Source organism: Oncorhynchus mykiss, chromosome 2 (genome assembly GCF_057628025.1).
Source record: "Oncorhynchus mykiss isolate SJ-2025 chromosome 2, ASM5762802v1, whole genome shotgun sequence".
Lineage (NCBI taxonomy): Eukaryota > Metazoa > Chordata > Actinopteri > Salmoniformes > Salmonidae > Oncorhynchus > Oncorhynchus mykiss.
The window spans coordinates 23,085,208-23,112,914 of record NC_143023.1 but is presented as its reverse complement, the minus strand read 5'-3'; the positions used below and the strand labels follow the sequence as shown (position 1 = coordinate 23,112,914).

At 41.1% G+C, this 27,707-nt stretch overlaps 2 protein-coding genes and 1 long non-coding RNA gene across 9 annotated transcripts; all 3 read right to left on the bottom strand.

Moving 5' to 3' along the window:
* Positions 1 to 100: 100 nt before the first annotated feature.
* Positions 101 to 13,001, bottom strand: LOC110538573 (phospholemman). Of its 6 annotated transcripts, XM_090193285.1 has the most exons (11): positions 12,867 to 13,001; positions 11,587 to 11,673; positions 11,323 to 11,417; positions 11,076 to 11,192; positions 5,450 to 5,497; positions 4,974 to 5,012; positions 4,740 to 4,766; positions 4,483 to 4,557; positions 4,301 to 4,337; positions 4,106 to 4,149; positions 101 to 806 (listed from the first exon to the last, which is right to left on the bottom strand). In XM_090193285.1, the coding sequence occupies exons 4-11, from the start codon at positions 11,080 to 11,082 to the stop codon at positions 787 to 789; spliced, it is 297 nt and encodes a 98-aa protein (XP_090049411.1). In that variant the 5' UTR covers positions 11,083 to 11,192; positions 11,323 to 11,417; positions 11,587 to 11,673; positions 12,867 to 13,001; the 3' UTR covers positions 101 to 786. The 6 variants fall into 6 exon arrangements, with proteins under 6 accessions (XP_090049411.1, XP_021481163.2, XP_021481189.2 ...); XM_021625488.3 differs by lacking the exon at positions 11,323 to 11,417; XM_021625514.3 differs by lacking the exon at positions 11,323 to 11,417 and having other exon boundaries at positions 4,974 to 5,009.
* Positions 13,002 to 13,300: 299 nt separating this feature from the next.
* LOC149984913 (uncharacterized) lies at positions 13,301 to 16,573 on the bottom strand. Of its 2 annotated transcripts, none has more exons than XR_016485257.1 (7): positions 16,461 to 16,573; positions 14,857 to 14,906; positions 14,518 to 14,550; positions 14,243 to 14,257; positions 14,043 to 14,117; positions 13,905 to 13,929; positions 13,301 to 13,707 (listed from the first exon to the last, which is right to left on the bottom strand). It is a non-coding gene; the product is annotated as an uncharacterized LOC149984913 (long non-coding RNA). The 2 variants fall into 2 exon arrangements; XR_016485258.1 differs by having other exon boundaries at positions 14,857 to 14,902; positions 16,461 to 16,548.
* Positions 16,574 to 22,645: 6,072 nt separating this feature from the next.
* LOC110538617 (uncharacterized) lies at positions 22,646 to 27,271 on the bottom strand. Its single transcript, XM_036943026.2, has 5 exons — positions 26,871 to 27,271; positions 26,278 to 26,450; positions 25,852 to 25,996; positions 25,551 to 25,673; positions 22,646 to 25,448 (listed from the first exon to the last, which is right to left on the bottom strand). Exons 1-5 carry the CDS (start codon positions 26,962 to 26,964, stop codon positions 25,399 to 25,401), a joined length of 585 nt encoding a protein of 194 aa, XP_036798921.2. The 5' UTR covers positions 26,965 to 27,271; the 3' UTR covers positions 22,646 to 25,398.
* Between the last annotated feature and the right edge of the window lie 436 nt (positions 27,272 to 27,707).

The following is a 27,707-nucleotide window of genomic DNA, read 5'->3' as shown; positions in this document are numbered from 1 at the left end:
AACCCTCTTCAGGGACAGTAATTGTTTGTGTGGTATCTAACAAACTAAAATAACATTAATGTTGTTTTGGTGGCAAACACTCTCAATCAAAACTATATCATCAGCTTATTGAAATAATTTTAATATTCTGTACTATTAAAAAAACATTGCATTTATCATACAACAGATTCTTCTGCATAGACCAGTGCACTTTTCTACATTCAACTAAAAAGTTAATATAGGAATAATCAAGATAATGGTGTGTGAATAGTTATTGACATTATAATAGTTTATGGCTACCGGTACCTATTTTACAGTAATGTATATGCATGTAAGATTATTAGGAGACAGTATGTCAATTCAAAACACACACAAACAGTCAAATCTACTGCATATTTTCCACATACAGGTGGAGCTACTAGAGGTGAAAAACATTGCAATGAAATAATGAGTGAGTCGACACAGCATCTTTTGGTTATCTGTTTAAATACAAAGAACATGGGGAAAAATCGTGTCCTGCTTTGTCTGTCTGTGTGTGCTTGCTGGTGGTGAGTTACAGTGTGAATATTGGGCGGAGCAGAAACAGGAGTAATGGGCGGAAGGGAGAACAGCAACACAGGTAAAAGCAGCACACCTCTGATCACCAATGGCACAGTACCACCTCCCTCTTGGGAAGACAGCACCACTCTCTAAAAAACAACCTCCATTGGACAAAAAACAAGCCAACTCCACCCATCAATTTCTATCTCTTGATTGATGCAGAACCAGGAAGTCGATTTGACCTGCTGCCAGGTGGGAGTTTGGTTCCTAGCACTCACTGGCCCGAGCTGTGGACAGAAAGAAAGATTACTTGATATCTGGAATCATTAAAAGGCATTCATTACCAAGCCATGTGAGATAACACAGACATACAGCTCTCCGTTGGGCAGCCATAATGATCATGTTCTCCATGTCCGCAGATCACAGGCAAAACAGTGACAGCTATGGCTATAGTTCTGGACTGGACAAGAGTTTTATGAGAGATTAAGAGTTTTTTGATGATAAGCACAATTCATATTAGCAGCACAGATGCACAGTGCAGTTCTGTTCAGCAGTGGGAAGGATGTGCCTCACCCAGCTTACATCAGCTGGTGAGCTACAGGGGAGCAAGCGATGAGTGTGGGTAGATAGGCAGACAAGCTCCGCTCCGGCTCCGCCTATACAAGTTTTTCAATGAGTTGTAATATTTGTAGCTACTTTTTAAGTAAATACCTGCAGTCAACTTGTGCAATAAATTAGGAGATGAAGCAGATTGCGTTCTTCATTTCACGTGTTATATTATGAAGCTTACTGTAGTTCACCAGAACAGATGAGCCAGTCACGTGTTTGTTTGTAAATAGCACAACGGGAGAAAGCGGGAGCAGGTGAGTCCAGCTGTTTATTTGGTTTAACTTGCTAGTAAGCCAAATAACTGGCTGAATTAACAAGGAGACGGGGCATCATATAGTGCTAGCTTTCTACTGTGTTTGAGAAGTCAAAGCGCTTTGGATGAGTTATCTATACAGCTGTCACCGCTATCTTGATTTCCTAGCATGTGTTCTCTTTGTTCTCGGCAGCCTCAGTCTGCTCCTCTGCCCTTTTCCCCGAGCAGAGCAGGCAGACAGGCCGTGGCCCTAACGACTCCACACAGACACAGCGTGTACACATGCTGCTCTAGAGAAAGCGTCAAAACTGATTCATTTGCACAATTTGTCGTTGACATTTGCTTGTAAATGTCCAAACTCACCAAAAAGGACATTCAGTAGCTTCTACCTATATATGTATAACTTCATGAACTGGATTGCCCGTCTTTGCTTTTAGTTTGTTTGCTTGCACTCATTAGCATATCTAGCATATCAGCCTCCATGGAAATTACTATTACTTGTGTATTTATTGTTGTTGTTGCGTTTTAATGGCCCCTTGTTGACTAAGCCGGTAATACCGTAAATCCCAGGATGAAAGAAGAACGGATTGACGATATGAAAATCTGGATAGCACTCAACCCTACAGGCGATTCTCTTGCTTCCCCGTAGCTAGCCAGTCACCACCACTTCTAGTTAGCTACCCTTTGCCTGGTAAGAAACACAAGCTGCTTTGCAAAATTAAAAACAATAGCAGCATTGAATTTAATAGTAAAACAACAGTCTAGCTATGTTTTAATAGTAAAACAACAGTCTAGCTATGTTTTAATAGTAAAACAACAGTCTAGCTATGTTTTAATAGTAAAACAACAGTCTAGCTATGTTTTAATAGTAAAACAACAGTCTAGCTATGTTTTAATAGTAAAACAACAGTCTAGCTATGTTTTAATAGTAAAACAACAGTCTAGCTATGTTTTAATAGTAAAACAACAGTCTAGCTATGTTTTTCTCTCCCTTGAGTATCGAAAAGTAGGCTGTCTTTGAATTTGTAGTCTCGCTCAGCCCTCCTACTTTCCCCACTTGTAAGGGGTGCGTATCTGGTGGCAGGGAGAGCAGAACTTGATAATAGCCGGAGCAGTTTAATAGTAAAACCAATGGCATAAGAAATACAAAGTATGGGCACAATAACCCGACCCGCACCAGTCAAACAAAATGTGCACAAGCACTTACAATTAACAATACCACACAAAGACATGGGGGAAACAGAGGGTTAAACACCGCCCGAACAAGGAGAGGCATCGACTTCGGTAGAAGTCGTGACACCACTGCATTTCATAGCCAGGTTCTGTAGCCAATGAAGCCAAATCTCCCTTTTTTCCTCAGAGAAACAGCTTGATTCTAGCCCTTATCATTCAAAAGATATGACCCATAATCACGGCGCTACGATTTTTCTTTCTATCCTGCATTTATGGACAATCTGGGGCGCATTCAGCAGGATGCAACATTTTGGAATGTTCAGGTTGAAATATGCTATGTAGAACAAACATGCCTCTGACATGTTGAATAAGGAATAACGTTGGCTCTATTCATGGAATTTCTATCTGCAACATTCGAGAACGTTTTGCAACTGAACGTGGCACTGGTACATTACAATTAGCCTACAGTATATGCAGACATTTGGTGACACAGAAAGAAAACAATTTATTGACTAAATTCCTCTTGCCACTACACTATATTTGACTGGGTAAATTACTTAATTTTGAGTTAATGTGGACCCAGTGAATCACTTGAGCACTTGGACTAGGACTCGAGCACTGGGACTACTACTTCAGCCAATAGGGACTCGTGTCTCAACCATTGGTGACTCAGAATTGGACTCGGAAGCGAGCACAGGGGGCTCGATTCGGACTCAAGGTTTAGTGACTCGACTACATCACTGAGCGAAACAGTCATTAGCTCCCATTTAAAGTCATTAGCCCCCGTCATACTTTTGGACACTAATGTGGCTGAGGCATCTGTGGAACACTGATAACAATGGCAATGACGTGGCTGAGTGATGAAGGTGCAACCAATACTATTTTGTCAAAACCATGCAGCACCATCTGGTGATTGTGCTACTCTCTCTCTCACTCTCTCTCTCTGAGCTTGTATGTGTCTGTCAATACGGAACATTTCAAGAACTTTGAAAGCTTCTTCAAGTGCAGTCGCAAAAACCATCAAGAGCTATGATGAAACTGGCTCTCATAAGGACCGCCACAGGAACGGAAGACCCAGACCTTCATTAGAGTTACCAGACTCAGAAATTCCCGGCCAAATAAATGCTTCACAGAGTTCAAGTAACATCAACATCAAATGTTCAGAGTAGACTGCATGAATCAGGCCTTCATGGTTGAATTGCTGCAAAGAAACCAATACTAAAGGACACCAATAAGAAAAATACACTTGCTTGGGCCAAGAAACATGAGCAATGGACATTAGACCGGTGGAAATCTGTCCTTTGGTCTGATGAGTCGAAATATGAGATTTTTGGTTCCAGCCACGTGTCTTTGTGAGACGCTGAATAGGTTAACGGATTTCTAATCCCTTTTCTTGAAGAGGATATTTTGTAATGATCACTCAAACATGCCAGTCAGTTATATATGTTCATTATATTCCTAGCCAAGACTTATGCATCCAGATGGCTAGGAATCATCCAGGGTAAAATGTGGGCCAATCAGAGAGGAGATTGAGAGGTCAGGAGAACAGACCTTGGTCGTTGAGGGGCTGGGCGGCGTTGCTTCCTGACCTCCTCCTGCAGAGAGAAAACCACAGTACATTTTATTATACATTACGACACCTAGCTAACATAACACACACACATACCTGAAACGTACAGTTTCACACAAAGAGTGTGCCCTGATCTGGACTGATCTGAGCATGCACTGATATGATAGATCATTTACCTTTTGTCCTGGTTGAACTTGCATCTGCAGTGTCCGCCTGTTATAAGAAGGGTCACAAGGTAATCTGTGTCCTATGTAAATACATGCTCTGACTGTGTCACTGTGTGAGTATGTATGTAAATACATGCTCTGACTGTGTCACTGTGTGTGAGTATGTATGTGTTTATGTGATGGAGTCTTACTGAAGAGGATGGTGATGCCAATCAGACACAGAACTGCTGCCAGGATCAACCCCCCAACACGTAGCCTGTGATAATCTGAACACAGAAAGAGGGAGAGAGAGAGAGAGAGAGAGCAGGAGAGAGAGAGAGAGAGAGAAAGAGAGCAGGAGAGAGAAGAATGGGAGAGAGAGTGAAAGGAAAAAAGCATTAATCATACACAGTAAGCCAGGAATGTTGAGAGTTGTTGAGTGTTCTAAAAGATGTATCTCTCTGCTCACCAAAGGTAAATGGATCTTCCTCCTCCACTGTAGGGGCAAAAACATGACAAAGGTCAGTTTATACAGCATCTAGACACCTTCAATAATAATACAAAGAACTGGAATGCACCCAACCTCAAAATGGGCAAATAGCGAATGGCCTACTTTAATTTGTGAATCAATGATTTATCTGGAGACCATATTAATGCATGTCAAAAGATTTAGAGTAATAAAACTGTATTGTCAGTTACATACTTTCTTTCTGCTCCTCTGCGAACACAAGGGACGTAACTGCTAACAGAAGAGACACAATGGTAAGCACACAGCATAATGCATTGACAACATGGCATCCCAACAATGTCCCAAACAAGTCAGCTTTCCGTCCCTGTGACAAGTGCACTTGTAACTTTAGTGGTCTCTCAACGGCTTTGACCTTGAATAGCACTGGAAAAGGTCAATGAATCTATCCTTCCTCTATTTAGTTCTAGATTGGTATACTATTCATATCCATAACCATATATATTTCATAACATTACATAAATATATTCTCTCTCTCACTCAAAACATACAGTAGTATCTACTGTTCTGAATACTGAGCCAGAGTTGTGAGTGAAGACTGGGCAAAACAAGATGAACAGAGATGGTAGCTTTGGGGAAAACCTAAGCAGGAAGTGGTGATATTAGTGTGTATGTATGGTGTGTATGATTGGTCTTTAAGACCTTCCACTCACATGTCAATAAAATCAAAGCAGAGATATTTGCCATCTTCAAACTCTCACCTGGAGAAGACAGAACATAAACAATTGAGGGAAACAGTAATGGCATAATAATATGATCATATTATAATATTAGGCTGACTTTATATGATAAAGTAGCTGAGCATTATGACTGCAGTGCACCCTAGCAAATTGGCACTCATCCTCCCTGCCCTTTTCACACCCACATAAGCAAGAGCTCTGCTGCTCAAAAAGCCTCCACTTGTTAGAATTAAATTACCCTTGTCCCACTACCTATTTGACTTGATTATACCTTTTCAAACCCGGGAAGCTAATGGCAACTCATACAGTGTCCAAAACTGGCTCACACCAGTTACAATATCAACAGAAACCTGACACAACATTTAGCTTTCCCCTGGAGTCCCATATTTGATTTAGATTTGTACAAAATGGCTTCTAAGCAGCGTAACCCATGTGATTTTGAATGTTGCCCAGAGTGCTTTGCTTCATCTCATGCCAAACCTTCAAACCTAATTATGTTTCAGCTATTCCTTGTTGTCACGATCGTCGTATTGAGTAGACCAAAGCGCAGCGTGGTGTGGTGTGAATGCATGATTTAATGAAAAGACGGAAAAACACGAACTAACTAAACACTGTGCTAACAAGCAACATAACATAGACAATAACCCACGAACCACAATACAAAACAGGCTACCTAAATATGGTTCCCAATCAGAGACAACGACAAACACCTGCCACTGATTGAGAACCATATCAGGCCAAAACACATAGAAACAGACTAACTAGACATGCAACATAGAATGCCCACTCATATCACACCCTGACCAAACAAAACATAGAAACAAACAACGCAAATAATGGTCAGAGTGTGACACTTGTTCAATATATGTTTTGGGTTATAATGTCTTTATAATCATATAACTGTCAAATGATATAAAGAAGTAGAAAATTCACAAGGGAAAAAATGCTGGATCATTGAGCATGGCTCCAGCGCCAAAACGTAAAGTAACTAGACCCCAGTGATTTTCCATCACACCTTATGAATAAAAGACAAAGAGAGGAAATCACCTCACCCATCAGCACACTTACAACAACCTACAAACAGGTTTCTAAAGTATCCATGAGGGAAAGAGAGACAATGGAAACCACATAACAAACATGTTGGGGCTTGAGCAGAGTTCCAGGGGTTTGGCCTTCTTTGATCATACTCTGCCTAACATGATGTTTCTGGAAGGGCTGGATACTGATTTGGACAGGAATGGAGTCTCGAGGAGATTTGGTAGCTAAATCCCTTATGTCACAACTGTCTCACGCTCCCCTTTGGTTTCTGCTCATGATAAGGCTACATTTATTTTCAGCCACATACTGGACAAGCACCAGATACAATCTTCAAGGATTCAGACTCCCTTCATTCTTCTCACTATATCCTATCCAGGTTCCAGGGTTTAAGAGGGTACACTACACTACTAGACCATGTGTGTTGTGGTTTTTCACTATGAGCTAAAAGGGGTTTAATAGACTTACACTTTGCCATTGCATAGCGAGTAGTAAATGTTACAATACGGGAGTACCATAAATTACTTTGCTTTTGGTCACTTGGTATTTTCCTGCCATGGTAGTATAATGAAAAAACTACAACTACTATTTTGTCATTGTACTACCATGGTAAAGTTTTGTAAAGGCAGCTCCTATAACAACACTACAGCTCCTATAACAACACTACATATCCTATAACAACACTACAGCTCCTATAACAACACTACAGCTCCTATAACAACACTACATATCCTATAACAACATTACAGCTCCCATAACTATACTACAGATACTATAACAACACTACAGCATCTGTAGCAACACTACAACTCCTATAACAACGCTACAACTCCTGTAACAACACTACAACTCCTATAACAACACTAAAGCTTATATAACAACACTACAACTCCCATAACAACACTACAGCTCCTATAACAACACTATAGCTTCTATAACAACACTACAGCTCCCATAACAACACTACAGCTCCCATAACAACACTACAGGTCCCATAACAACACTACAGATCATATAACAACACTACAGCTTCTAGAACAACACTACAGCTCCCATAACAGCACTACAGCTCCCATAAAAACACTACAGCTCCCATAACAACACTACAGCTTCTATAACAACACTACAACTCCCATAACAACACTACAGCTCCCATAACAACACTACAGCTCCTATAACAACACTACAGCTCCTATAGTGTTATTATGGGACCCTACACCCTACAGCTTGTATAACAACACTACAGCTCCTATAACAACACCACAGATCCTATTACAACACTACAACTCCTATAACAAAACTACAGCTTCTAGAACAACACTACAGTTCCCATAACAACACTACAGCTCCCATAACAACACTACAGCTCCTATAAAAACACTACAACTCCCAAAACAACACTACAGCTCCCATAACAACACTACAGCTCCCATAACAACACTACAGATCCTATAACAACACTACAGCTTCTATAACAACACTACAGCTCCCATAACAACACCACAGCTCCCATAACAACACTACAGATCCTATAACAACACTACAGCTTCTATAACAACACTACAACTCCCAAAACAACACTACAGCTCCCATAACAACACTACAGCTCCCATAACAACACTACAGATCCTATAACAACACTACAGCTTCTATAACAACACTACAGCTCCCATAACAACACCACAGCTCCCAAAACAACACTACAGATCCTATAATAATGCTACAGCTCCTATAACACTACAGCTCATATAACAACACTACAGCTCATATAACAACACTACAGCTACTATAATAACACTACAGATCCTATAACAACTCTACAGCTCCCATAACAACACTGCAGATCCTATAACAATACTACAGATCCCATAACAACACTACAGATCCTATAACAACACTACAGCTCCTACAACAACAATACAGCTTTTACAATAACACACAGCTAAAACAAAGAGCCTCCCTCTATCTTATAGCAGTGTCATACTATTTGGCATTTGGCAGCAACCAGGGAAAAAATCCCTCCCTGGTTTCTTTCCAAGCGCACCCTCCATCTCCCCAGCAATGTTGGTGAGGGAGAGGGAATGCAAGAAGCGGGAAGCCCTCCAAAATATCGGTCGTGGATGGTTTACGATTCAATACAGGGAGAGAGGTAGACTCTCCCGGGGTTCTTTCTTTCCACGTTTTCAAGTTGGGAATCATATTAGAGTAAATGTTAGCAAAGGGTGGAGGTGGCTGACCTTGTGAGATTTATGTAGCAAAGTTTAGGGGTCTTGGTTGTCTGTTCAAGACAATGCTAGGCAGCGCTGCTGATCGTGCTTAGCCATCCCCTCAGTTCCCCACCAGGCAGATTCACCCTGGAGACCAGGCCTGGTCATAATGGGATTAGTGTTCTACCATGGGTCACGCTGGCCTCCCTGCCACTGAATGCCTGAAGCAAAGAAAGAATCGGCCGTTGTGTGGTAACAGTACGACTCGGTTCACCCCTGTCTCTTCGCCTTGCACTGCCCTCCTTTTATCCCACTTCACTCATTAACCTGCTCATTCACAATAGGGTCTTGTCTAAACTTACGATGAGTACACACCCACACCAGTCCCCCCCCCCCCACACATTCACTCATTACACCTGTGCTTACTCCCTTATTCACACTCACTCCCTTTCTTTTTTCCTAATTTCCTGTCATTCCACCTGGCCATCTCAGTCAGTCACGACTCACCCATTACTCTACAGCGGGTCCAGACCCCTCCATCTGCAGTATCATTAAGAATCGCAGGAGATATATTCCAGAATGTCTGGTACAGTGCAGAACCCTGTATTCACAGTTATTTCTGAGGAAGAATAGATGCCTATAAGGTTGGATCTAAGGGCTTCAAAGAGCCTGTGGTCATTTTTCTTCAAATCACCCACAGGGATAAAAGGAGCTAAGGATGAAGCTACTCATAGACTCCTGGCCCTGCCTGAAAAGGCCATTCATTTATAAGGTAAACTCATTACCATGTTGTAGTTCTCATTGTAATGGTGGATCACTGGAAGCTTTCAAATGAGATTATCCCTAATGTAATGTGTGATTTTATAACAAATGATTCAAAAGGTCGTCCTAGGACTACGGGAAATTACTTGTGTAAAGTTACTTGTAAAGGTACTTGTGAAATGGATTAAATCTAGGATTTTTTGGTTTTCTTTGTGTTTGTGAAGTCTCTTCTATTATTATATTTTCCCTCTATTCACTCTGCCTACCAACATGAGGAGGATTGGAGACCAAGGACTGGAGATCAAGTTTCCCCCACTACAGAGGCAGAGAGACGTAATGCCAGTTGGGTCCACTGCCATATGACTTATCTAAGAGTTCCATGAGGCCTCGGAACAGGAACGTTTGTCTTTTCAAATCCCACAATATGGGCTTCCGAGTGGTGCAGCGGTCTAAGGCACTGCATCTCATTGCTAAAGGTGCCATTACAGACCCTGGTTCGATTCCAGTATCACAATTGGGTTAGGGTTTGGCTGAGGTAGGCCGTCATTGTAAATAAGAATTAGGTCTTAACTGACTTGCCTAGTTAAATAAATACAAAAATACCACTGAAAGATTGTCAGGTTGAGGAGCAAAGCTTCAATGACAGCTGAGCATGTCCTGTGTGTGTGGATGAGTCTAGATGTGTATGTCTGTTTGTGTACTTCTCCCACTATGACCCAGTCCCCTCTCCATACTCATACAGGTTCACTCTTTGCTTCCCCATAGAGAGGATCTGGGATCTGGCCATGGGCTGGCTCATAAAGGATGTGGTGCCTGGACACAGGAATCTAGCGTGCAGCTAATTTTGGAACAAAACATGTCGCTGAGAATAGGCAGCACCCTTTGAGGTATAATAGGAACACACACACACTGGGAAACCATTCTAATGTGGTAAGGAACTGTGATAGAGCAATACAGTATTGCATGTATGTATTCATATTACATCTGGAATAAAGAATATGTGATATTTAACCTATTTCTTTCATGCTGTCAGAATTGAGATTAAAAATGTTATGGGTCCATTCTTCCAAGCTGTCTCACAACCAAAACCGAACCAGACAGAAACGAGTACTAGACATTTCTGTGAACGTTTTAAGTTAGCTGGGTAAACTGTAGTCGATATTTTTTCATACAGAGTGTTGTTTTTCTGTCAGTCAGCCATAGATGGCTATTGAAGCCACTACTTGTTGTTAGTGTTTGATGAAGAAATAGTTGCAGGAGCAAAGCAGGGCCATGTGTCCCTCTGGCTGCTCAATGGAGAGGGGGGACGTGGCATACTATAGCCATGACTCATCCCTCCTACCCACAGCCACAAGGTCAACAATATCAGCAACAGCAGCTCCACTGTTTAAAGAAGTCATGCGGCCTTCCCTTCAAGGGAAAGACCTTGGTGTTGCTTTGCTGTGCTTCTGAGGCAGTGAGGCCTTGAAATAAGCTATTCATATATCTGAAGTAAAGAGTGGTGGTGTTGCTATGGTGAATGTGTGATGAACCCTAATTATCTGAATCTGAGTCAAATGAGCTTTAAACTGCGGAAAAATAGAACCATGGCTTACCTATCATCTCTTGTGATTTGTCATGTCTCACAGAATAAATAAGCGTCACACTCTGTGATCACACTGCAGTCTCTCCGGGGTCCTCACTTTTGAACGTTGCTCATCTGTATTTTAGGTCTAGACAAACATTGTGCATGATTAGAGCCGGCAGTAGGCGACCCACTGAAGGCCGTAGAATACGTTTAGCTTTTGAGTGTGAGATAACATTTACATGTCAGTTTTAAGTCCGTCTGTCAGTATCAATCACCTTAGCAACAGCACTGTGCTGGAGTAACCACAGTGAATAAAGATCAGTCCAGGATAACAGCTCTATCAGGCTTCTTATCAGCTGGGCTGTTTGCACTGTACCAGAACCCCAGACCCCTGTTATCACAGATCCATAAGCATAGCTTACAGGAGACTTGGGACAGGCACTTTTTGTATCAGACTTGAAATAGAACAGCAATTTCATAATAACATGTCTGTCTACTGATCAATCATTCATACCATTTCAAAATCTCTATTAGCTTACCCATGTCACACTAGTGAGCAGAACATAACTGAGCCATGCTGTACTGTGTTGGCATGGTTACGCATCACCATAGTTGCAGGAGCCATGCTGAAAAGGACAATATGAAAATAAAATATCCAAGCCAGCACGGTAGCCTATGGTTTGGGTTGGCACAATAGTGTGTGAAGGGTACCACCAAGCTGTTGAACAGAATTGGTCATTCAAATGTAATTCCCCACACACAGGGGCATGTACACTGATGCATTTTCCATTACAGGAGGACAGCACACCAACTAGCCTACCAGTCCCAAACATATTATCTTACGACATTAATTTGATAAAATACTGAATATTCTGATCCAGTAAAAAAAAAAAAAAGTGCTAATGGGAGAGGACCTGTAACATTAGTATCGCATCATGAAGCCTGACCACCCCTCCACCCATCAAAGCACAGCTGGATGATGAGCACCACAGACATTAACAATCTGGCTCTAGAAAAATGTATTGAATACAATAAAGGAAGGACCACATGTTCCGTTGTTTTCCATGAGCGCCAGATAACATACTGAATATCACGCATATTTAATTGGGTCCTCCCTCTTTTAGAAGACTGCCTGGACACCCTTGCAAAACGGAATAGAAAGGAGAAGAAAAGTTGCCGATGGTCAAAATGTTGCTTTAGGCCTATAGGTTATGGACGTTTTGTTTGAATATTACAAACAACATCCAGAACACTGTTATAGAACAGCCCGAGTAAATAACTGAATTCATAAAAGCAGGTTAACAAATACATCTGCGTGACGCAGAAACACTATATTACTTGCACATGGCTCTGGCTCATATGCGCTCGTTCTGTCTGTCTCGCATAGGCCTATACTGTAGGCTACAACCTGAAACTACATTACATGCAGGTTCGAGCTTTGTTCTATAAACATAATTAATATCCTAATAAAGACTGTACCCTTTGGAGTATTTTAGTTAGGCTACTCAACTTTTTCCCAAATCTGAGCAACTCTTGCCAGGAAAGAAAAGGATATGCCTATAAAGAGAAGGATATGCCTTATAAAGGAATTACATATATTTTAAGGTCTTACTAGGGATAGGCTACTACTACTAGAACATATAGAGTGATACGTTTGTCTTGGTCAAAGATGCGCTAAGCAACATTTTAGAAATGACTTAAAACAAGATTAGCCTATTCTTCTCTTGAGATACATAGAATAAATAACATACTCATACTTTTGATAAAACTACAGCTGAGCATTCACTCGAACTCTAATTGTTAAAAAATTCAAACTTACCTCCGACACGCGTTAAACCCAAATGGAGATGTGTGTAGGGGGAAAATAGGAAATGTCGGGCATGGAGCGACACACAATAGACGAACGTACTCTTGAGTCAGACAGACGCCAACACCCTTTTTTCACTGACGCTCAACAGGTTTGCTCAGCTTGAAAATAGGCTGAGTTTAAATTGAAGTTGCATGCGCTGGAGAGGAGGAGGATTTTATCATTTGTTTGTCATTGGTTGCTTTCAATGACCTGTTGTTGCTATAACAAATCATTAGCCTATGTAAAAACGGTGATATGGCAGATACCAAATCGAACATTATCACATCAATATATTCAAAATAGTTGTGTACAGTACCTGCTTTGGTTACATATTGTATCGTGAGAGCATGCACAGTGCACATCTCTGAACACAAACAGTTTAACATGTTGTTTACTTCTAACAATGGTGTTCAATGGTATTTATTTGGCTTTTCATTAATAAGAATTTGCACAAACAATTGAAGGCTAATCGTTTTAGCTCAATACAACTCTGTTTGACCATAATGCCCAGGGCCTATAGCTAAATGAAATGTATTTCAGTTGTTCGTATGTTACATCTCACTACCACGGGTAAAACACCTGAAAAGAAACTCATATATTTGAGCCAATAAAGAAACAAAACAGTAAATAGATGCATTGTGGTCCACCCTCCATCCGCTCTCACATCCATTCAGGTGTCATTACAGTGTCATGGCCAGAGCCCTGCCCCATTCCCACCCCCGAATCTTCATCATTAGAACAACAGCAACCAGTTAGTCAGATTCCATCCTTCAGAGATGCTTAGAGTTCACTTGTGTCATCTTCAGATTTTCTTTTGTTGTTGGAGAAAGAAAATCAAAAATGGAGACAGAAACAAGATGTTTTTAAATATTACACACACATAACAACAGTACAGTGTAACAATCAAATGAAAGGACATTTCTTATGCAGTATTATGCAGTATTGTCAAGCATTTATGTAGGCCTAGTAAAGGGTTTATAAAGACATGGATATAAAATAGGCTCTTACTTGTTCTTTCTAGTGCATTTGGGATCTGAAGAGAGAATAGTGAGATGTTACTACAAACACTGACAAAGTGTGAGTCTATCCTCTTGAGTTACATTCATAATGTAAGAACGTATTAGTAATTGGGCTATGTGTACTTACTAAGTAGGACAAACAAGCCACCTACTACAAGCAAGCCTGCAATGATCAGGCCTCCAATTCGTAGTCTCTCATAGTCTGGGAAATTCAACATTCAACAGCTAAGAATCACACAGGTGCAATGATTCATCCAATGTCAGAAGCATATTTCTGATGTGCTCATGTCATTTCATATCCAATAAGAATATGAATGAGCTACTTACTGTAAACAAATGGATCTGCAGACGAGAGAGGGGGGAGGAGAGAAAGGGAGAACAGAAAATGAACCTCAAGCAAATAAAACACATGTTGCTCTGACTGGCTGCACAGTGTGTGACTGGTTTAAGTGACAGTGATCAAATCTGCTGAAAATAGTTAGTTCTCATTCACAGTCACCTGAAAACAAGAACCTCATGAAAAACCGATGAGTCTAACAAAGAGCAAGCTTTGACCAACCCGTCAGACAACTAGAGACAACACTAAAGCACATGTGTCTTACTTGCTTCAGTTTCCTCGAAGAATGCACAGAGAACTAGGAGAGAAAAAGAAGAAACATTTTAAAAACGTTTGTCATTTGGTGGATAGATCTAAGTGTATATGTAGTTTTGATCATGTTAAGGGTCAAGGTCAACAATCATTTCTTGGAAGGACACAAAAGGTCACAAAATGTCAAGTGCAACAAAACAATCCTGTAACATTCTTCGATCACAGATTTGTAGTTCCCACTGTAGCTTTCCATACTAATGGCCATAAAATCTTTAATAATATTTATTTCATTTTGCAGAATTCATCTGTTGCATTACCCCATGCATCTTTATCATGAACATGTCTGATTTACCTGTCAGCAAAAGCAGAACTGAGAATTGGCCCATCTTGCACACAACCTGACTGGGAGCAAAATGAGAAAAGGCATCTATTATAACAGCATAACATCTCACAAGTCTCGGCCCAAGAGGCTTATAAACAGCTTCTACCCCCAAGCCATAAGACTCCTGAACATCTAATCAAATGGCTACCCAGAATATTTGCATTGCCCCCCCCCCCCCCCCTATTTTACATTGCTGCTACTCTCTGCTATTATCTATGCATAGTCACTTTAATAACTCTACCTACATGTACATATTACCTCAATTACCTTGACTAACCGGTGCCCCCGCACATTGACTCTGTACCAGTACACCCTGTATACAGCCTCACTATTGTAATGGTACTGCTGCGCTTTGATTATTTGTTACCTTATTTGTTACTTTTTTAAGGTATTTTTAAGCATTTCACTGTAAGGAAGTAGTATTAGACGGATGTGACAAATAAGATTTGATTTGACATACCAATAACCATTGGGGTCATTCCTAGAATTTAACACCATCTTGAATTAACCCTTGTTATTCCTAGCTGAAGAGGGATTATACTGTTTGATTATACTCGTATGATCTATAAGGAACTAATATCATTAAAACCATTGTGTCTATGTTGCCCTCCTGCACAGTCCCATTCTTGTTCCCAAACACAGTGAGGATAAAGGGGCAGAATGTCCTTGTGGTGTGAGACAGACACCGGGACGCAGCAGGAGGGCATTGTGGGTGTTTGGACAGAAAACATCTGAGGGAGGAAATGTGGGGCAGACGCCACAGGCCTCAGGACACCCTTGGCTCGACCTTGGTCACTCACTGGGGTTTACACTGCAATGTTTTGGAAATATAGAAATACGACACCCATCTCCTTCATTCTGGTAAAAACGAGTTTGTTTTACAATGGACAATTCCACCATTTGAAGACCAGGTCAATGCTAGTAATCCAACTTTTCCTATCAGATTTTTTTAGAATGAGTTTTCTAGTTTTCTAATGCCCTCATACACAGTAAGATGTGGTTGTAGATGACTCTATCTCTCAACTCCAACTGACAATGATGGGAATTAGTCCTATGTCGAAATACTAGTATGTGTATAGTTCACGTCAGAGCATTCACTTAGAGCATTCATACACTGAAACATAACACATACATTTGAACTTATAGAGGGAAACAGAATATTTCCATTCGTATTGTACTATATATCCCAATATATAGTATATATAGTACAATATATATTCCAATATGCCCAGAATGCCATTTTCCCTGTTGCAGACTAATAGTAGTGAAGGTCACATGCTGATCAGCATGTCATCCCTCAAGGTCAAGGATACCTATCCATATATTTACTGCCTGACAACTGCCTTTCGCAGGGAACACACCAACCTAGCTCAACCAACTGAGAATATATTGACTTTACAAAGTGAATTTACATTGACTATCTAAATATATACAAAAATCACCATTACATCCATACAATCTTCAGAACCTAATGGTGCTATAGCAACACCCCACCCTATGGATGTGTAAGTGATCAGAACAACACAGATGGTTGTAAAACAGGGCCTGGGAAAGCCAGTGAAATCCCTTCTTACCTGAGAACAAGGTCTGTCTTGGCAAGGGGTCTGAGGATGTCTGCTGGGTAGCTCAGGTCGTCCTGCTGACTTCACACACCTAGTCTTTACTCTTTCCTTTTACCTTGAGGAATAGCCCCTCCCTTTTGTTGTCACCTTAAACACACTATAGGACGATGAGATCCCGTGTGCAGAATGTGTGTGGTGCATCCAGGTGCACTGTTGTGCCCCAAACACAGGCCTGTGCCCTTCTGTTCAGGGTTAAAAACACTGGGTGGGACGAGGTAATGAGTTGCCATACCAAGACCTACTGAGCTCTCATACTGATCACTATTTCATTGGATCTCTTTCGGTGGATTCGCTTTATGGTCAGTTATATTAGACTTTGTGCATGTCCTACTGATAAGCAGAATGAATGCTAGAGAAGCATTTGGTTTGAGCTGGTGAGAAATGGATTTGGGGCGTCCTTGAAATATTTGAATGCCTTACAATCAATGTCATTCTGAGACATTCTAAGAGGACATTCTAAGAAGACAATCTAAAAGGACACAGAGAGACATTATGTACCGTCCCAAATTTTAGCATTGTCTGAAATAGGAGTGAGAAAAATCTAAATATTTTTGTAGTCTCTTTGATAAACGGATGTTAAAAAATGCTATATGGGTAATACAAAAGGCCAACACACAACACAGAATTAACAGGAGTAGCCTTTGGCCAGAATGTATTGAATCAATGCAGTCTAATAGGTTCCCTCGAATAGAGATACACTACATGACCAAAAGCATTAACTTGGAGTTGGTCACCCCTTTGCTGTAGCCTCGTCACGATATCAACATTTTCAAACGATACGATACCAGGCCAAGTATCACGATGCCACTCAGGCTCCCGAGTGGCGCAGAGGTCTAAGGCACTGCATCTCAGTGCTAGAGCCGTCAATAAAGACACCCTGGTTGGAATCCAGGTTGTTTCACAACTGTCCGCGATTGAGAGTCCCATAGAGCGGCGCACAATCTTTTTATTTTATGTTATTTAACCTTTCTTTAACTAGGCAAGTCAGTTCAAAACAAATATAGTCCGGGTTTGGCCGGTGTAGGCCGTCATTGTAAACAAGAATTTATTCTGAACTGACTTGCCTAGTTAAAAAAAGGTTAAAAAAAAATACATATATATATTTTTGTTGTTCCACGGTGGAAAAGATCTGTGGCATAGCATCCTTTTTGCACAGCCCCCGGGACGCTTGTTCACGTTTTCTAAACGTTCTCCAAAAACCTGTCACTGAAATTCACACTGCTACTCAATACAAAACATTGAATTTAACTTCACACTTTTTAGTGTATAATAGAATACTGCATAGAATGGCTGATTTACTCATATTCACAAAGCCCTACCTGTGATTTGGCTGGAGGAATGGGAGGAAGGAATAAACATGCATAATGATCTGCATGTCAGAGTCAGTAAGGTGAAAACACTACATGAAACCTTCTTTACTCTTCAGTTAACGCACACACACACTCCCTCCCTTCCTCACACACTCTGTCTCCCTCACTCTCATAAACACACACACATACACATCACTCTCTCTCACACAAACACACATACAGCGCAGTATTCAGACCCCTTCACTTTTCCCACATTTTGTTACATTACAGCCATATTCTAAAATTGATGAAATTGTTTTTTCCCTCATCAATCTACACACCCCATAATGACATAGCAAAAACAGGTATTTTTTTGTGTGCAAATTTATTAGAAATAACTAAAATATCATATTTATATAAGTATTCAGACTCTTTACGCAGTACTTTGCTAAAGCACCTTAGGCAGTGATTACCTTCTCGAGTCTTCTTGGGTATGACACTACAAGCTTGGTACACCTGTATTTGGGGAGTTTGTCCCATTCTTCTCTGCAGATCCTTTCAAGCTCTGTCAGGTTGGAAGGGGAGATTCCCTGTACAGCTTTCTTCAGGTCTCTCCAGAGATGTTCGATCGGGTTCAAGTCCGGGCTCTGGCTGGGCCACTCAAGGACATTCCGAGACTTGTCCTGAAGCCACTCCTGCATTGTCTTCACTTTGTGCTTAGGGTCATTATCCTGTTGGAAGGTGAACCTTCGCCCCAGTCTGAGGAGCAGGTTTTCATCAAGGACCTCTCTGTATTTTGCTCCATTCGTCTTTCCCTCGATCCTGACTCAATCCTGACTAGTCTCCCAGTCCCTGCTGCTGAAAAACATCCCCACAGCATGATGCTGACACCAACATGCTTGACCGTTGGGATGGTATTGGCCAGGGGATGAGCGGTGCCTGGTTTCCTCCAGATGTTATGGTTGGCATTCAGGCCTAAGTGTTCAATCTTGGTTACACCGGACCAGACAATCTTGTTTCTCATGGTCTGAGAGTCCTTTAGGTGCCTTTTGGCAAACTCCAAGCCACTCTACCATAAAGGCCTGATTGGTGGAGTGCTGCAGAGATGGTTGTCCTTCTGGAAGGTTCTCTCATCTCCACAGAGGAACTCTGGAGCTCTGTCAGAGTGACCATCGGGCTCTTGGTCACCTACCTGACCAAGGCCCTTCTTCCCCGATTGCTCAGTTTGGCTGGGCGGCCAGCTCGAAGAAGAATCCTGGCGTTTCCAAACTTCTTCTATTAAAGAATGATGGGGGCTACTGTGTTCTTGGGGACCTTCAATGCTGCAGAAATGTTTTAGTATCCTTCCTGAAATCTGTGCCTCAACACAATCCTGTCTCTGAGCTCTACGGACAATTCCTTCCATGAATGCTTGTGCAAATAAGGTATTTCTGTGTTTTATTTTGTATAAATTTGCATTATGGGATATTGTGTGTAGATGTATGAGGATTTTTATCTATTTAATCCATTTTAGACTAAGGCTGTTATGTAACAAAATGTGGAAAAAGTGAAGGGGTGTCACGCCCTGACCATAGAAAGCTGTTTATTCTCTATGTTGGTGTAACGGTTTTCTTTAGGTGAAGGAGAGGCGGACCAAAATGCAGCGTGGTGGTTATTCATGGTTTTTTAATGAAGAAAACTATACATGAATAAACTAACAAAACAATAAATGTGCGAAAACCTAAACAGCCTATCTGGTGACAACAAACACAAAGACAGGAACAATCACCCACGAAACACTCAAAGAATATGGCTGCCTAAATATGGTTCCCAATCAGAGACAACGATAAACACCTGCCTCTGATTGAGAACCACTCCAGACAGCCATAGACTATGCTAGAAACCCCTACTATAATACAAACCCGATACCTAACAAAAACCCCAAGACAAAACACACCACATACAAAACCCATGTCACACCCTGGCCTGACCAAATTAATAAAGAAAACACAAAATACTAAGACCAGGGCGTGACAGTTGGTTGGGGCGTGATAGTGACTAGGGTGGGTCATCTAGGTGAATTGTATTTCTATGGTGGCTTGATATGGTTCCTAATCAGATGCAGTTTATCGGTGTCTCTGATTGGGGATCATATTTAGGTAGCCATTTTCCCCATTGTGTTTGTGGGATCTTGTCTACAGTTAGTTGCCTGTGTGTACACCAGTAGCGTCACATTTCGGTTGTGCTTTTTTGTTTGGTGAGTTTCTATTAATTGAAATATGTGGAACTCTACGCACGCTGCGCCATGGTCTACTCCTTTTTGACAAGCGTGACAAGGGGTCTGAATACTTTCCGAATGCACTGTAGGCACACTGCTCTCAACTTTCAAAACATTAGGCACCAAACATCATTTAAGGAGCACCAGGTTGAGCACCAGGTTGTTAGCTAGCTAGGTAACATGACTGAACAACGTAATTTGTTATCAAACTAATAATTAGCGACCGGGATTAGTTTGTTAAATTATATTTAAAAAAGGCATCTTCTCTTAACAGTTTAGGCTAGAGAAGCCGTTTTCTTTGCTGTAAAGCTGCAGACATGCCTGTCGCGTGCTCCATTTCCCCTCTCTGACGTTCAGAGGCTGCATGACAGTGAACTACCAAAGTCTACTCAGACTGGTCTGTGCCCTAGGTTATAACAGGCGATGAAATTATACAATATATTAACATTGCTTGCTTTGTGCGCAGCTCCAATGTAACACATCTAACAAGAGAACACTCACCAGAGTTTGGGTCTGCATCCCCGCTGATATGCACATGAAAGTTTAGAAGCAAAACTGACTTCACAAACATTTCATAACAGGCGCTAGCAGGTTTTTTATATCGGTGGGTTTAACAAGTCGGTAGTATCATATGAAAATGTACTACAGTATTCTAAAATGTTGGTATTATAAGTATCATAATATTACCGTGTTACCAGTATACCTTGCAGCGCTTCTTTGCTGCTATAACAGCCTCCACTCTTCTGGGAAGGCTTTCCACTAGATGTTGGAACATTGCTGTTATAACAGCCTCCACTCTTCTGGGAAGGCTTTCCACTAGATGTTGGAACATTGCTGTTATAACAGCCTCCACTCTTCTGGGAAGGCTTTCCACTAGATGTTGGAACATTGCTGTTATAACAGCCTCCACTCTTCTGGGAAGGCTTTCCACTAGATGTTGGAACATTGCTGTTATAACAGCCTCCACTCTTCTGGGAAGGCTTTCCACTAGATGTTGGAACATTGCTGTTATAACAGCCTCCACTCTTCTGGGAAGGCTTTCCACTAGATGTTGGAACATTGCTGTTATAACAGCCTCCACTCTTCTGGGAAGGCTTTCCACTAGATGCTGGAACATTGCTGTTATAACAGCCTCCACTCTTCTGGGAAGGCTTTCCACTAGATGCTGGAACATTGCTGTGGGGACTTGCTTCCATTCAGCAACAAGAGCATTAGTGAGGTCGAGCACTGATGTTGGGCGATTAGGCCTGGCTCGCAGTCGGCGTTCCAATTCATCCCAAAGGTGTTCGATGGGGTTGAGGTCTGGGCTCTGTGCAGGCCAGTCAAGTTCTTCCACATTGATCTCGACAAACCAGTTTTATAAGGACCTCGCTTTGTGCACAGGGGCATTGTCATGGTGAAACAGGAAAGGGCCTTCCTCAAACTGTTGCCACAAAGTTGGAAGCACAGAATTATCTAGAATGTCATTGCATGCTGTAGTGTTACGATTTCCCTTCACTGGAACTAAGGGGCCAAGCCCAAACCATGAAAAACAGCCCCAGACCATTAATCCTCCACCACCAAACTTTACAGTTGGCACTATGCATTGGGGCAGGTAGCGTTCTACCTGACGGTGCCATGCTAAAAGTCACTGAGCTCTTCAATAAGACCATTCTACTGCCAATGTTTGTGTATGGAGATTTTATACACCTGTGGCTGAAATAGCCGAATCCACAAATTTGAAGGGGTGTCCATGTACTTTAGTATATATAGTGCACCTTGTCCATATGGCTCTATTGTTATAAATAAATGACAACTGTATAGCAAATCACACACAGATCTATAAGTATCCCTCCCAAGCCAGTTTTGGAGTAAAAAGAAACATGACAACCGTCAGATTGAGATCATGCTCACCTCACAGAGAGGGAGGTGCCTTAAATACAATATAATGCTTTGGAATATTCCACATCTATTCCCAACTCAAAGAGACAGCTATCATAGCTCAGAGATCAGAACTCACTACTGGTGATGTCAGTGGCACTCTGTCTCTCTCTCTGTCTGCCTGTCAAAACAAATAAAATATAAATGTATTTGTCACATGCTTTGTCAACAACAGGTTTTGTCTTCCTGCCTGCCTGCCTGTGTGATCATGTGCTTCTCATTTGGAGTAGTGTGGAAAGTAAATGAAAACACAAAGCCTTGAAAAAGGCTAACACAGTAAACTGAACAACAGAGTCAAGAACCTAAGGCTCACACCTCTTATGGTGGCTCCTCAGAGGGGACACATGACTGAACCTCTGCACATTATTGGCATGGTGACGTGCTGCTATCTGGGACTATTTATATCCCCGCGGCATCTGCGGAGGAATACGTATCCAGTTCTTCACAAGTGATAATACAACAATGTGAGTGACTATATCCTAGTTAGAGGGACCATCAGTGACATATTGAAGACCTGACATGAGACTGAGGTGGTTACCACCATGAAGGACTGATAAAACTGTGAGATAAAGTCCATTCTGTGCTGTCCATGTCTATGTGTGTATTGTGTCCAACATATGTGTGTTCCATTGTTGTACGTTCAAGCACAACAGCATTCCATGCAACCAGAATAGTTTTAAGACATTTATTACTGACGATAACACAACTTTTCCACAATGTTCAAAACTGACCATATAGTGCAAACGAATTGATTGGAAGACTGCATACCCAGTGATGTAAAATACTTTAAAGTACTACCTACATAGTTTTTTCTTTGGTATCTGTACTTTACTTTACTATTTATGTATATTTTTGACAATGTATACTTTTACTTCACTACATTCCTAAAGAAAATCATGTACTTTTTACTCCATACATTTTCCCCGACTCTCAAAAGTACTCATTACATTTTGAATGCTTAGCAGTACAGGAAAATGGTCCAAGTCACGCATTTATCAAGACAACGTTCCTGGTCATATGTACTGCCTCTGATCTGGCAGAGCAACTAAACAAAAATACTTTGTTTGTAAATTACGTCTAAGTGTAAGAGGGCGCTCCGGGCTATCTGTAAAACAAATATGTAATAAAAATATGAGTGCCGTCTGGTTTGCTTTATAAAAGGAATTTGAAATGATTTATACTTTTACTTTTGATACTTAAGTACATTTTTGAGATTACAATGACTTTTGATACTTAAGTATATTTAAAACCAAATACTTTTAGACTTTTACTCAAGTAGAATTTTACTGGGTGACTCACTTTTACTTAAGTCCTTTCATATTAAGGTATCTTTACTTTTACTCAAGTATGACAATTGGGTACCTTACACATACCTCAGCTACATAGTCTACAGAACCAGTGGCCACAGGGAAAGGGTTGTCGTAGACTCACTATCCAAAGGGTAAAGTTGACACACAGGTACAACACACACATAAGACATTCCCTCCACAAAAACCCTGCTCTCTTCTTTGCACAACAACTCTTTAAAATAGTATTGACAGTGACATGTTTTGTTTTGGCTCTGTACCCCAGCACTTTGGATATGAAATAATATCATGACTGTGAGGTTGACGTGCAGTGTCATATTTAATTTGAGGATATTTTTATCCAAATCGGGTGAACCATTTAGAAATTACAGCACTTTTTCTACATAGTTCCCCCATTTTAAGGCACCAAAAGTATTGCGACAAATGTACTTGTATGTGTATGAAAGTAGTAAAAAGTTAAGTATTTAGTCCCATATTCATTAGCACACAATAACCACATCAAGCTTGTGACTCTACACATTTATTGAATGCATTTGCTGTTTGTTTAGGTTGTGTTTCAGATTATTTTGTGCCCAATACATAAGAATGGTAAATAATGGATTGTGTCTGTAACTTGTGTGTCTGTAACTTTCTCATTCATCATTATTCACGATTCATTCAGGATTATCCGTAATCATGGTAGCATCCACATTAATGCAGAAATGTTTAGAAACATATTTTATTCTTATTTTACAATTAAAGTGACTCCAAAATGACACGATACATTATTGACCATTCATTTCTATTGGGCACAATATAATCTGAAACACAACCAAAACAAACAACAAATGCATTCAACAAATTTGCGTCACAGGCTTGATGTAGTCATTGCGTGAATGAATATGGGACCAAATACTTAACTTTCTACTACTTTAATACACATATAAGTGCATTTGTCCAAATGGGGGGACTATTTACAAAAAAGTGCTGTCATTTCTAAACGGTTCACCCGATATGGATGAAAATAACCTCAAATTAAAGCTGACAGTCTACACTTTAACATCATAGCCATTGAATCATTTGAAATCCAAAGTGTACAGAGCCAAAACAACAAGTTTCACTGCCCCAATACAAATGGAACACACTGTATTAATATAGTATGAATGCATCGTCACTGACACAACTCCGGTGCATAGCTTAGACTTAAACAAAAGTGTGGTATGTAAGTATGCCTGCATGCACTGACACAAGCACGCTTGTGCTGGAACACTCAAAACGTACACTACTCTTACTTGTTAGGAGGCATATTTGTCACTAAACAAACCATCTAAGGGCCTTTGAGCATTTGACCATATCCTCTGACAAGCCACTCTGAAGATGGGGAGCATGCATAAAAATAGAAATACATCTCAAAGAATGTATGTAATTCTAAACAAATTAGCAATGCATATTGTGGGATCTGGAGTGATGTGAGTTGTGTCCGTGTCAGAGTCATACCAGAGCATAGCAGGCCAGCTGAGTCAACATCGCACCACCTCTACTGATCCTCCACTGGAACACTTTAGACAGCTACTCAGACGTCCTGCTCTCTATTGTTTATGCAGTGAAAACAGGTGTTAGCTGGCTGCCAGCATAACTGTAAAACAATTAATGGAGCTATAAAACGCAGTATAAAAAATGAACATAAACTTCCGTATTCCGGAGTAGAGGAAAAGTCAGAGACGCACAATTATAGTACATGATCAAACGCTTTAGTAGTATCCCAGCATCATTGAACTTCAGTTTCTGTACTGTCATGGCTGCTCTCTGTTGGACAAATAGTAGAACTGCGACTGAACAAACCAAGGCAAAACAAATCTAAAAGCTTATGGGTGAGAATATGATATATGGGACTTTGGTATGAAATTTTCAAAATGCAACATTTTGTTTAACTTCCTATGTTTAGCTACATTTAATAAGATAAAAAACACAGGAAACTGATGCCAGTATCAGATATTGCATACTGCTAGATAAGCAAATAATAGAACAGTAAAACAAAATAGAAATTACAATCAAAATCTGCATATGCAAAAAACCCCACAAAGTGCCACCTTTAAGAAGTTGAATAAGTAAATCCAACAGTATTGAAAGGTGTGTGTTTAATCCTTTGTCACCATTGTGGTGACGTCATCCTCACGATCTTTCCCCCCTGTTGACACAAACACAGAAAAGAGAAGAGAACCATATGAACGTCACGTTGCATCATTCTCTGGTCCATCCTCTGTTAGGGCTGAAGGAGAGAGGTACTTACTGAAACAGAGCTGGAACCTCTCAGATCTCCTGAGCACAGTGTATGACAGACCAAAGACGATGAGGATACCAAAGAAACCACCAATGACGCAGCCAATGAGGGTGGCAAAGTAACTGCCGTCCTCTGAAAATGTATCCGAAGAGGACAGACAGACAGACAAACAGGATAGAGAGACAGACGGGATAGACAGACAGGATAGACAGGAAAGACAGACAGACAGACAAAGAGATTAGGGTTGGCTAATGATGACAATGTCAAATACCATACGCTCAGGGAAGGTGTATTAGAGAGATGTATTTACCGTACACCCAGAGGTATCCATCCACTAGTGGTCGTCCTGAGCTCTCACATACCACACGTGTGTGGTTGTCAGAGCGGGATGTCCCACTGATAAGCCATATTGCAAAGAGCTCCTTACCTGTGTTATCACAGTACCCTTTTATTGACTGAGAGGAGAGAGAGAGAGAGAGGAGGGGGGAGAGATTATATATTATCTCATCTGGTGATGCATAAAGACTCTAATTAGCAAGCGCTAAAGGGGCAATGAAAGTAACTGTTTTGCACTCCAACAGGCCTGCTGAATTGAGCTACTGTATGGATTTCTCAGTGATTTCAGCTGTACCAATGGTCATGCTAATTAGGTCACCTGCGACATCCAGGCCTGTACAGAGCAAATACCTGTAACCTGGATGGTTGGTATAATATAAGCTAAGGCTGTGCCACTCACCTGGGTAGCCAGATACTCAGTGTGGTCTCCTGGGCAGATGAGGGTTATGTTTCTATGGCTACCATAGAGAGTGAAGTTGAGTTGTCTAGGAGGGGACACACCACACTGGAAGGCAGCAGGCTTGCCAACAGCCACTGATACGTTATTTGGGAGCGTAGTGTAGTTGTTCTGGGCTGGAGGATGGATGATGATGGGGTATTAGGAAGAGATGGGTACAGTGAATGAGAGAAATGGGAGGGGAGAAGAGACAGCAAGGAGAGAAATGCAACATAATCAGTCATAGCTTGTGAAACAGCCTAGTCCTAATTTGCCTAGGAGGCAAAGTGCACTAGTTCTCATGGAAAGGGTTGTATGACTGTTTGACTATTACAATGTGAATTGGTCTGAGATTGTATTTTCCTGATACAAGGGACATCAGTGAAACCAAGGCACCACTGCAAATATTGCTCTCTGTCTACATTCTAGGTCTGGATGGCTGCTCTTGAGCCCAACCAATCTTGGCTAAAATAAACACAATATGGTAGCTTTACAGTAGCTACCTTTACATGTATGATTGGCAAGACAGACCCAACGGTCAACCAAGTCAGTCCTACCTGAGCATTGAAGATGAAGCAGAGCCAACAGGAACACAGACAGACCAAGCCCTGGTCCCGTCATCCCACATACAGACATTATTCTTCTCTTCATCAACAAAACAACTTTCTACCAACCCGTCCAATACATCCACTTCAGTGGACATTCATGTCCTGAGACTCTAGCTGCTGCCAATGATTCCAGCCTGAAAACAGAGAGAGAGAGAGGACATACAACTCTCCTTGAGCTACGACCTAAACAAATGAACAAACAACTTTATATATGGTGAAAAACAAATGAACTCCCTGGACTGATTTGCAAGAAAGATTCCTGGGAATTAAGATAATGAGAACAGGTTGAGCAGGGCTGGGCCGCATTTAGCATAGAAAGCGATGAGGTTATTTCCTTTCCTTTCTCTCTCTCTCTCATTCCTTCTCAGAGCACACCTGTGATTTGAGTAAAGACATTTCACTTCCAAAGCAGACACCCAATATTGTCCTCTTTTTACCAAGGGAAAAAGAGACAGTGTCTCACTATACCACAATACCACACAGTATACAGTTCACAAGTAATGCTAAAGACTTTAAGGTGAAAGGTTGTTATGTACTTTAAAAACCCTTTAGGTTTACTAACAACAGATGTATTTGCATGGCCAGTGGACATAAGTCTAGCACATTTGGGTCTGGGAAAATACACAGGCTAATGGGGTTGCCTGGCAGGGGTCATGCAGGGCAGTCATGCAGAGTTACCCAATAATGTAATGATACGTTAGATTACATTGACTGTAGAACTGATCATATAGTGAGCCATTTATAGTATCACCTTTCAGGATGTCTAAATAGTTCAGTTCCTGTAAA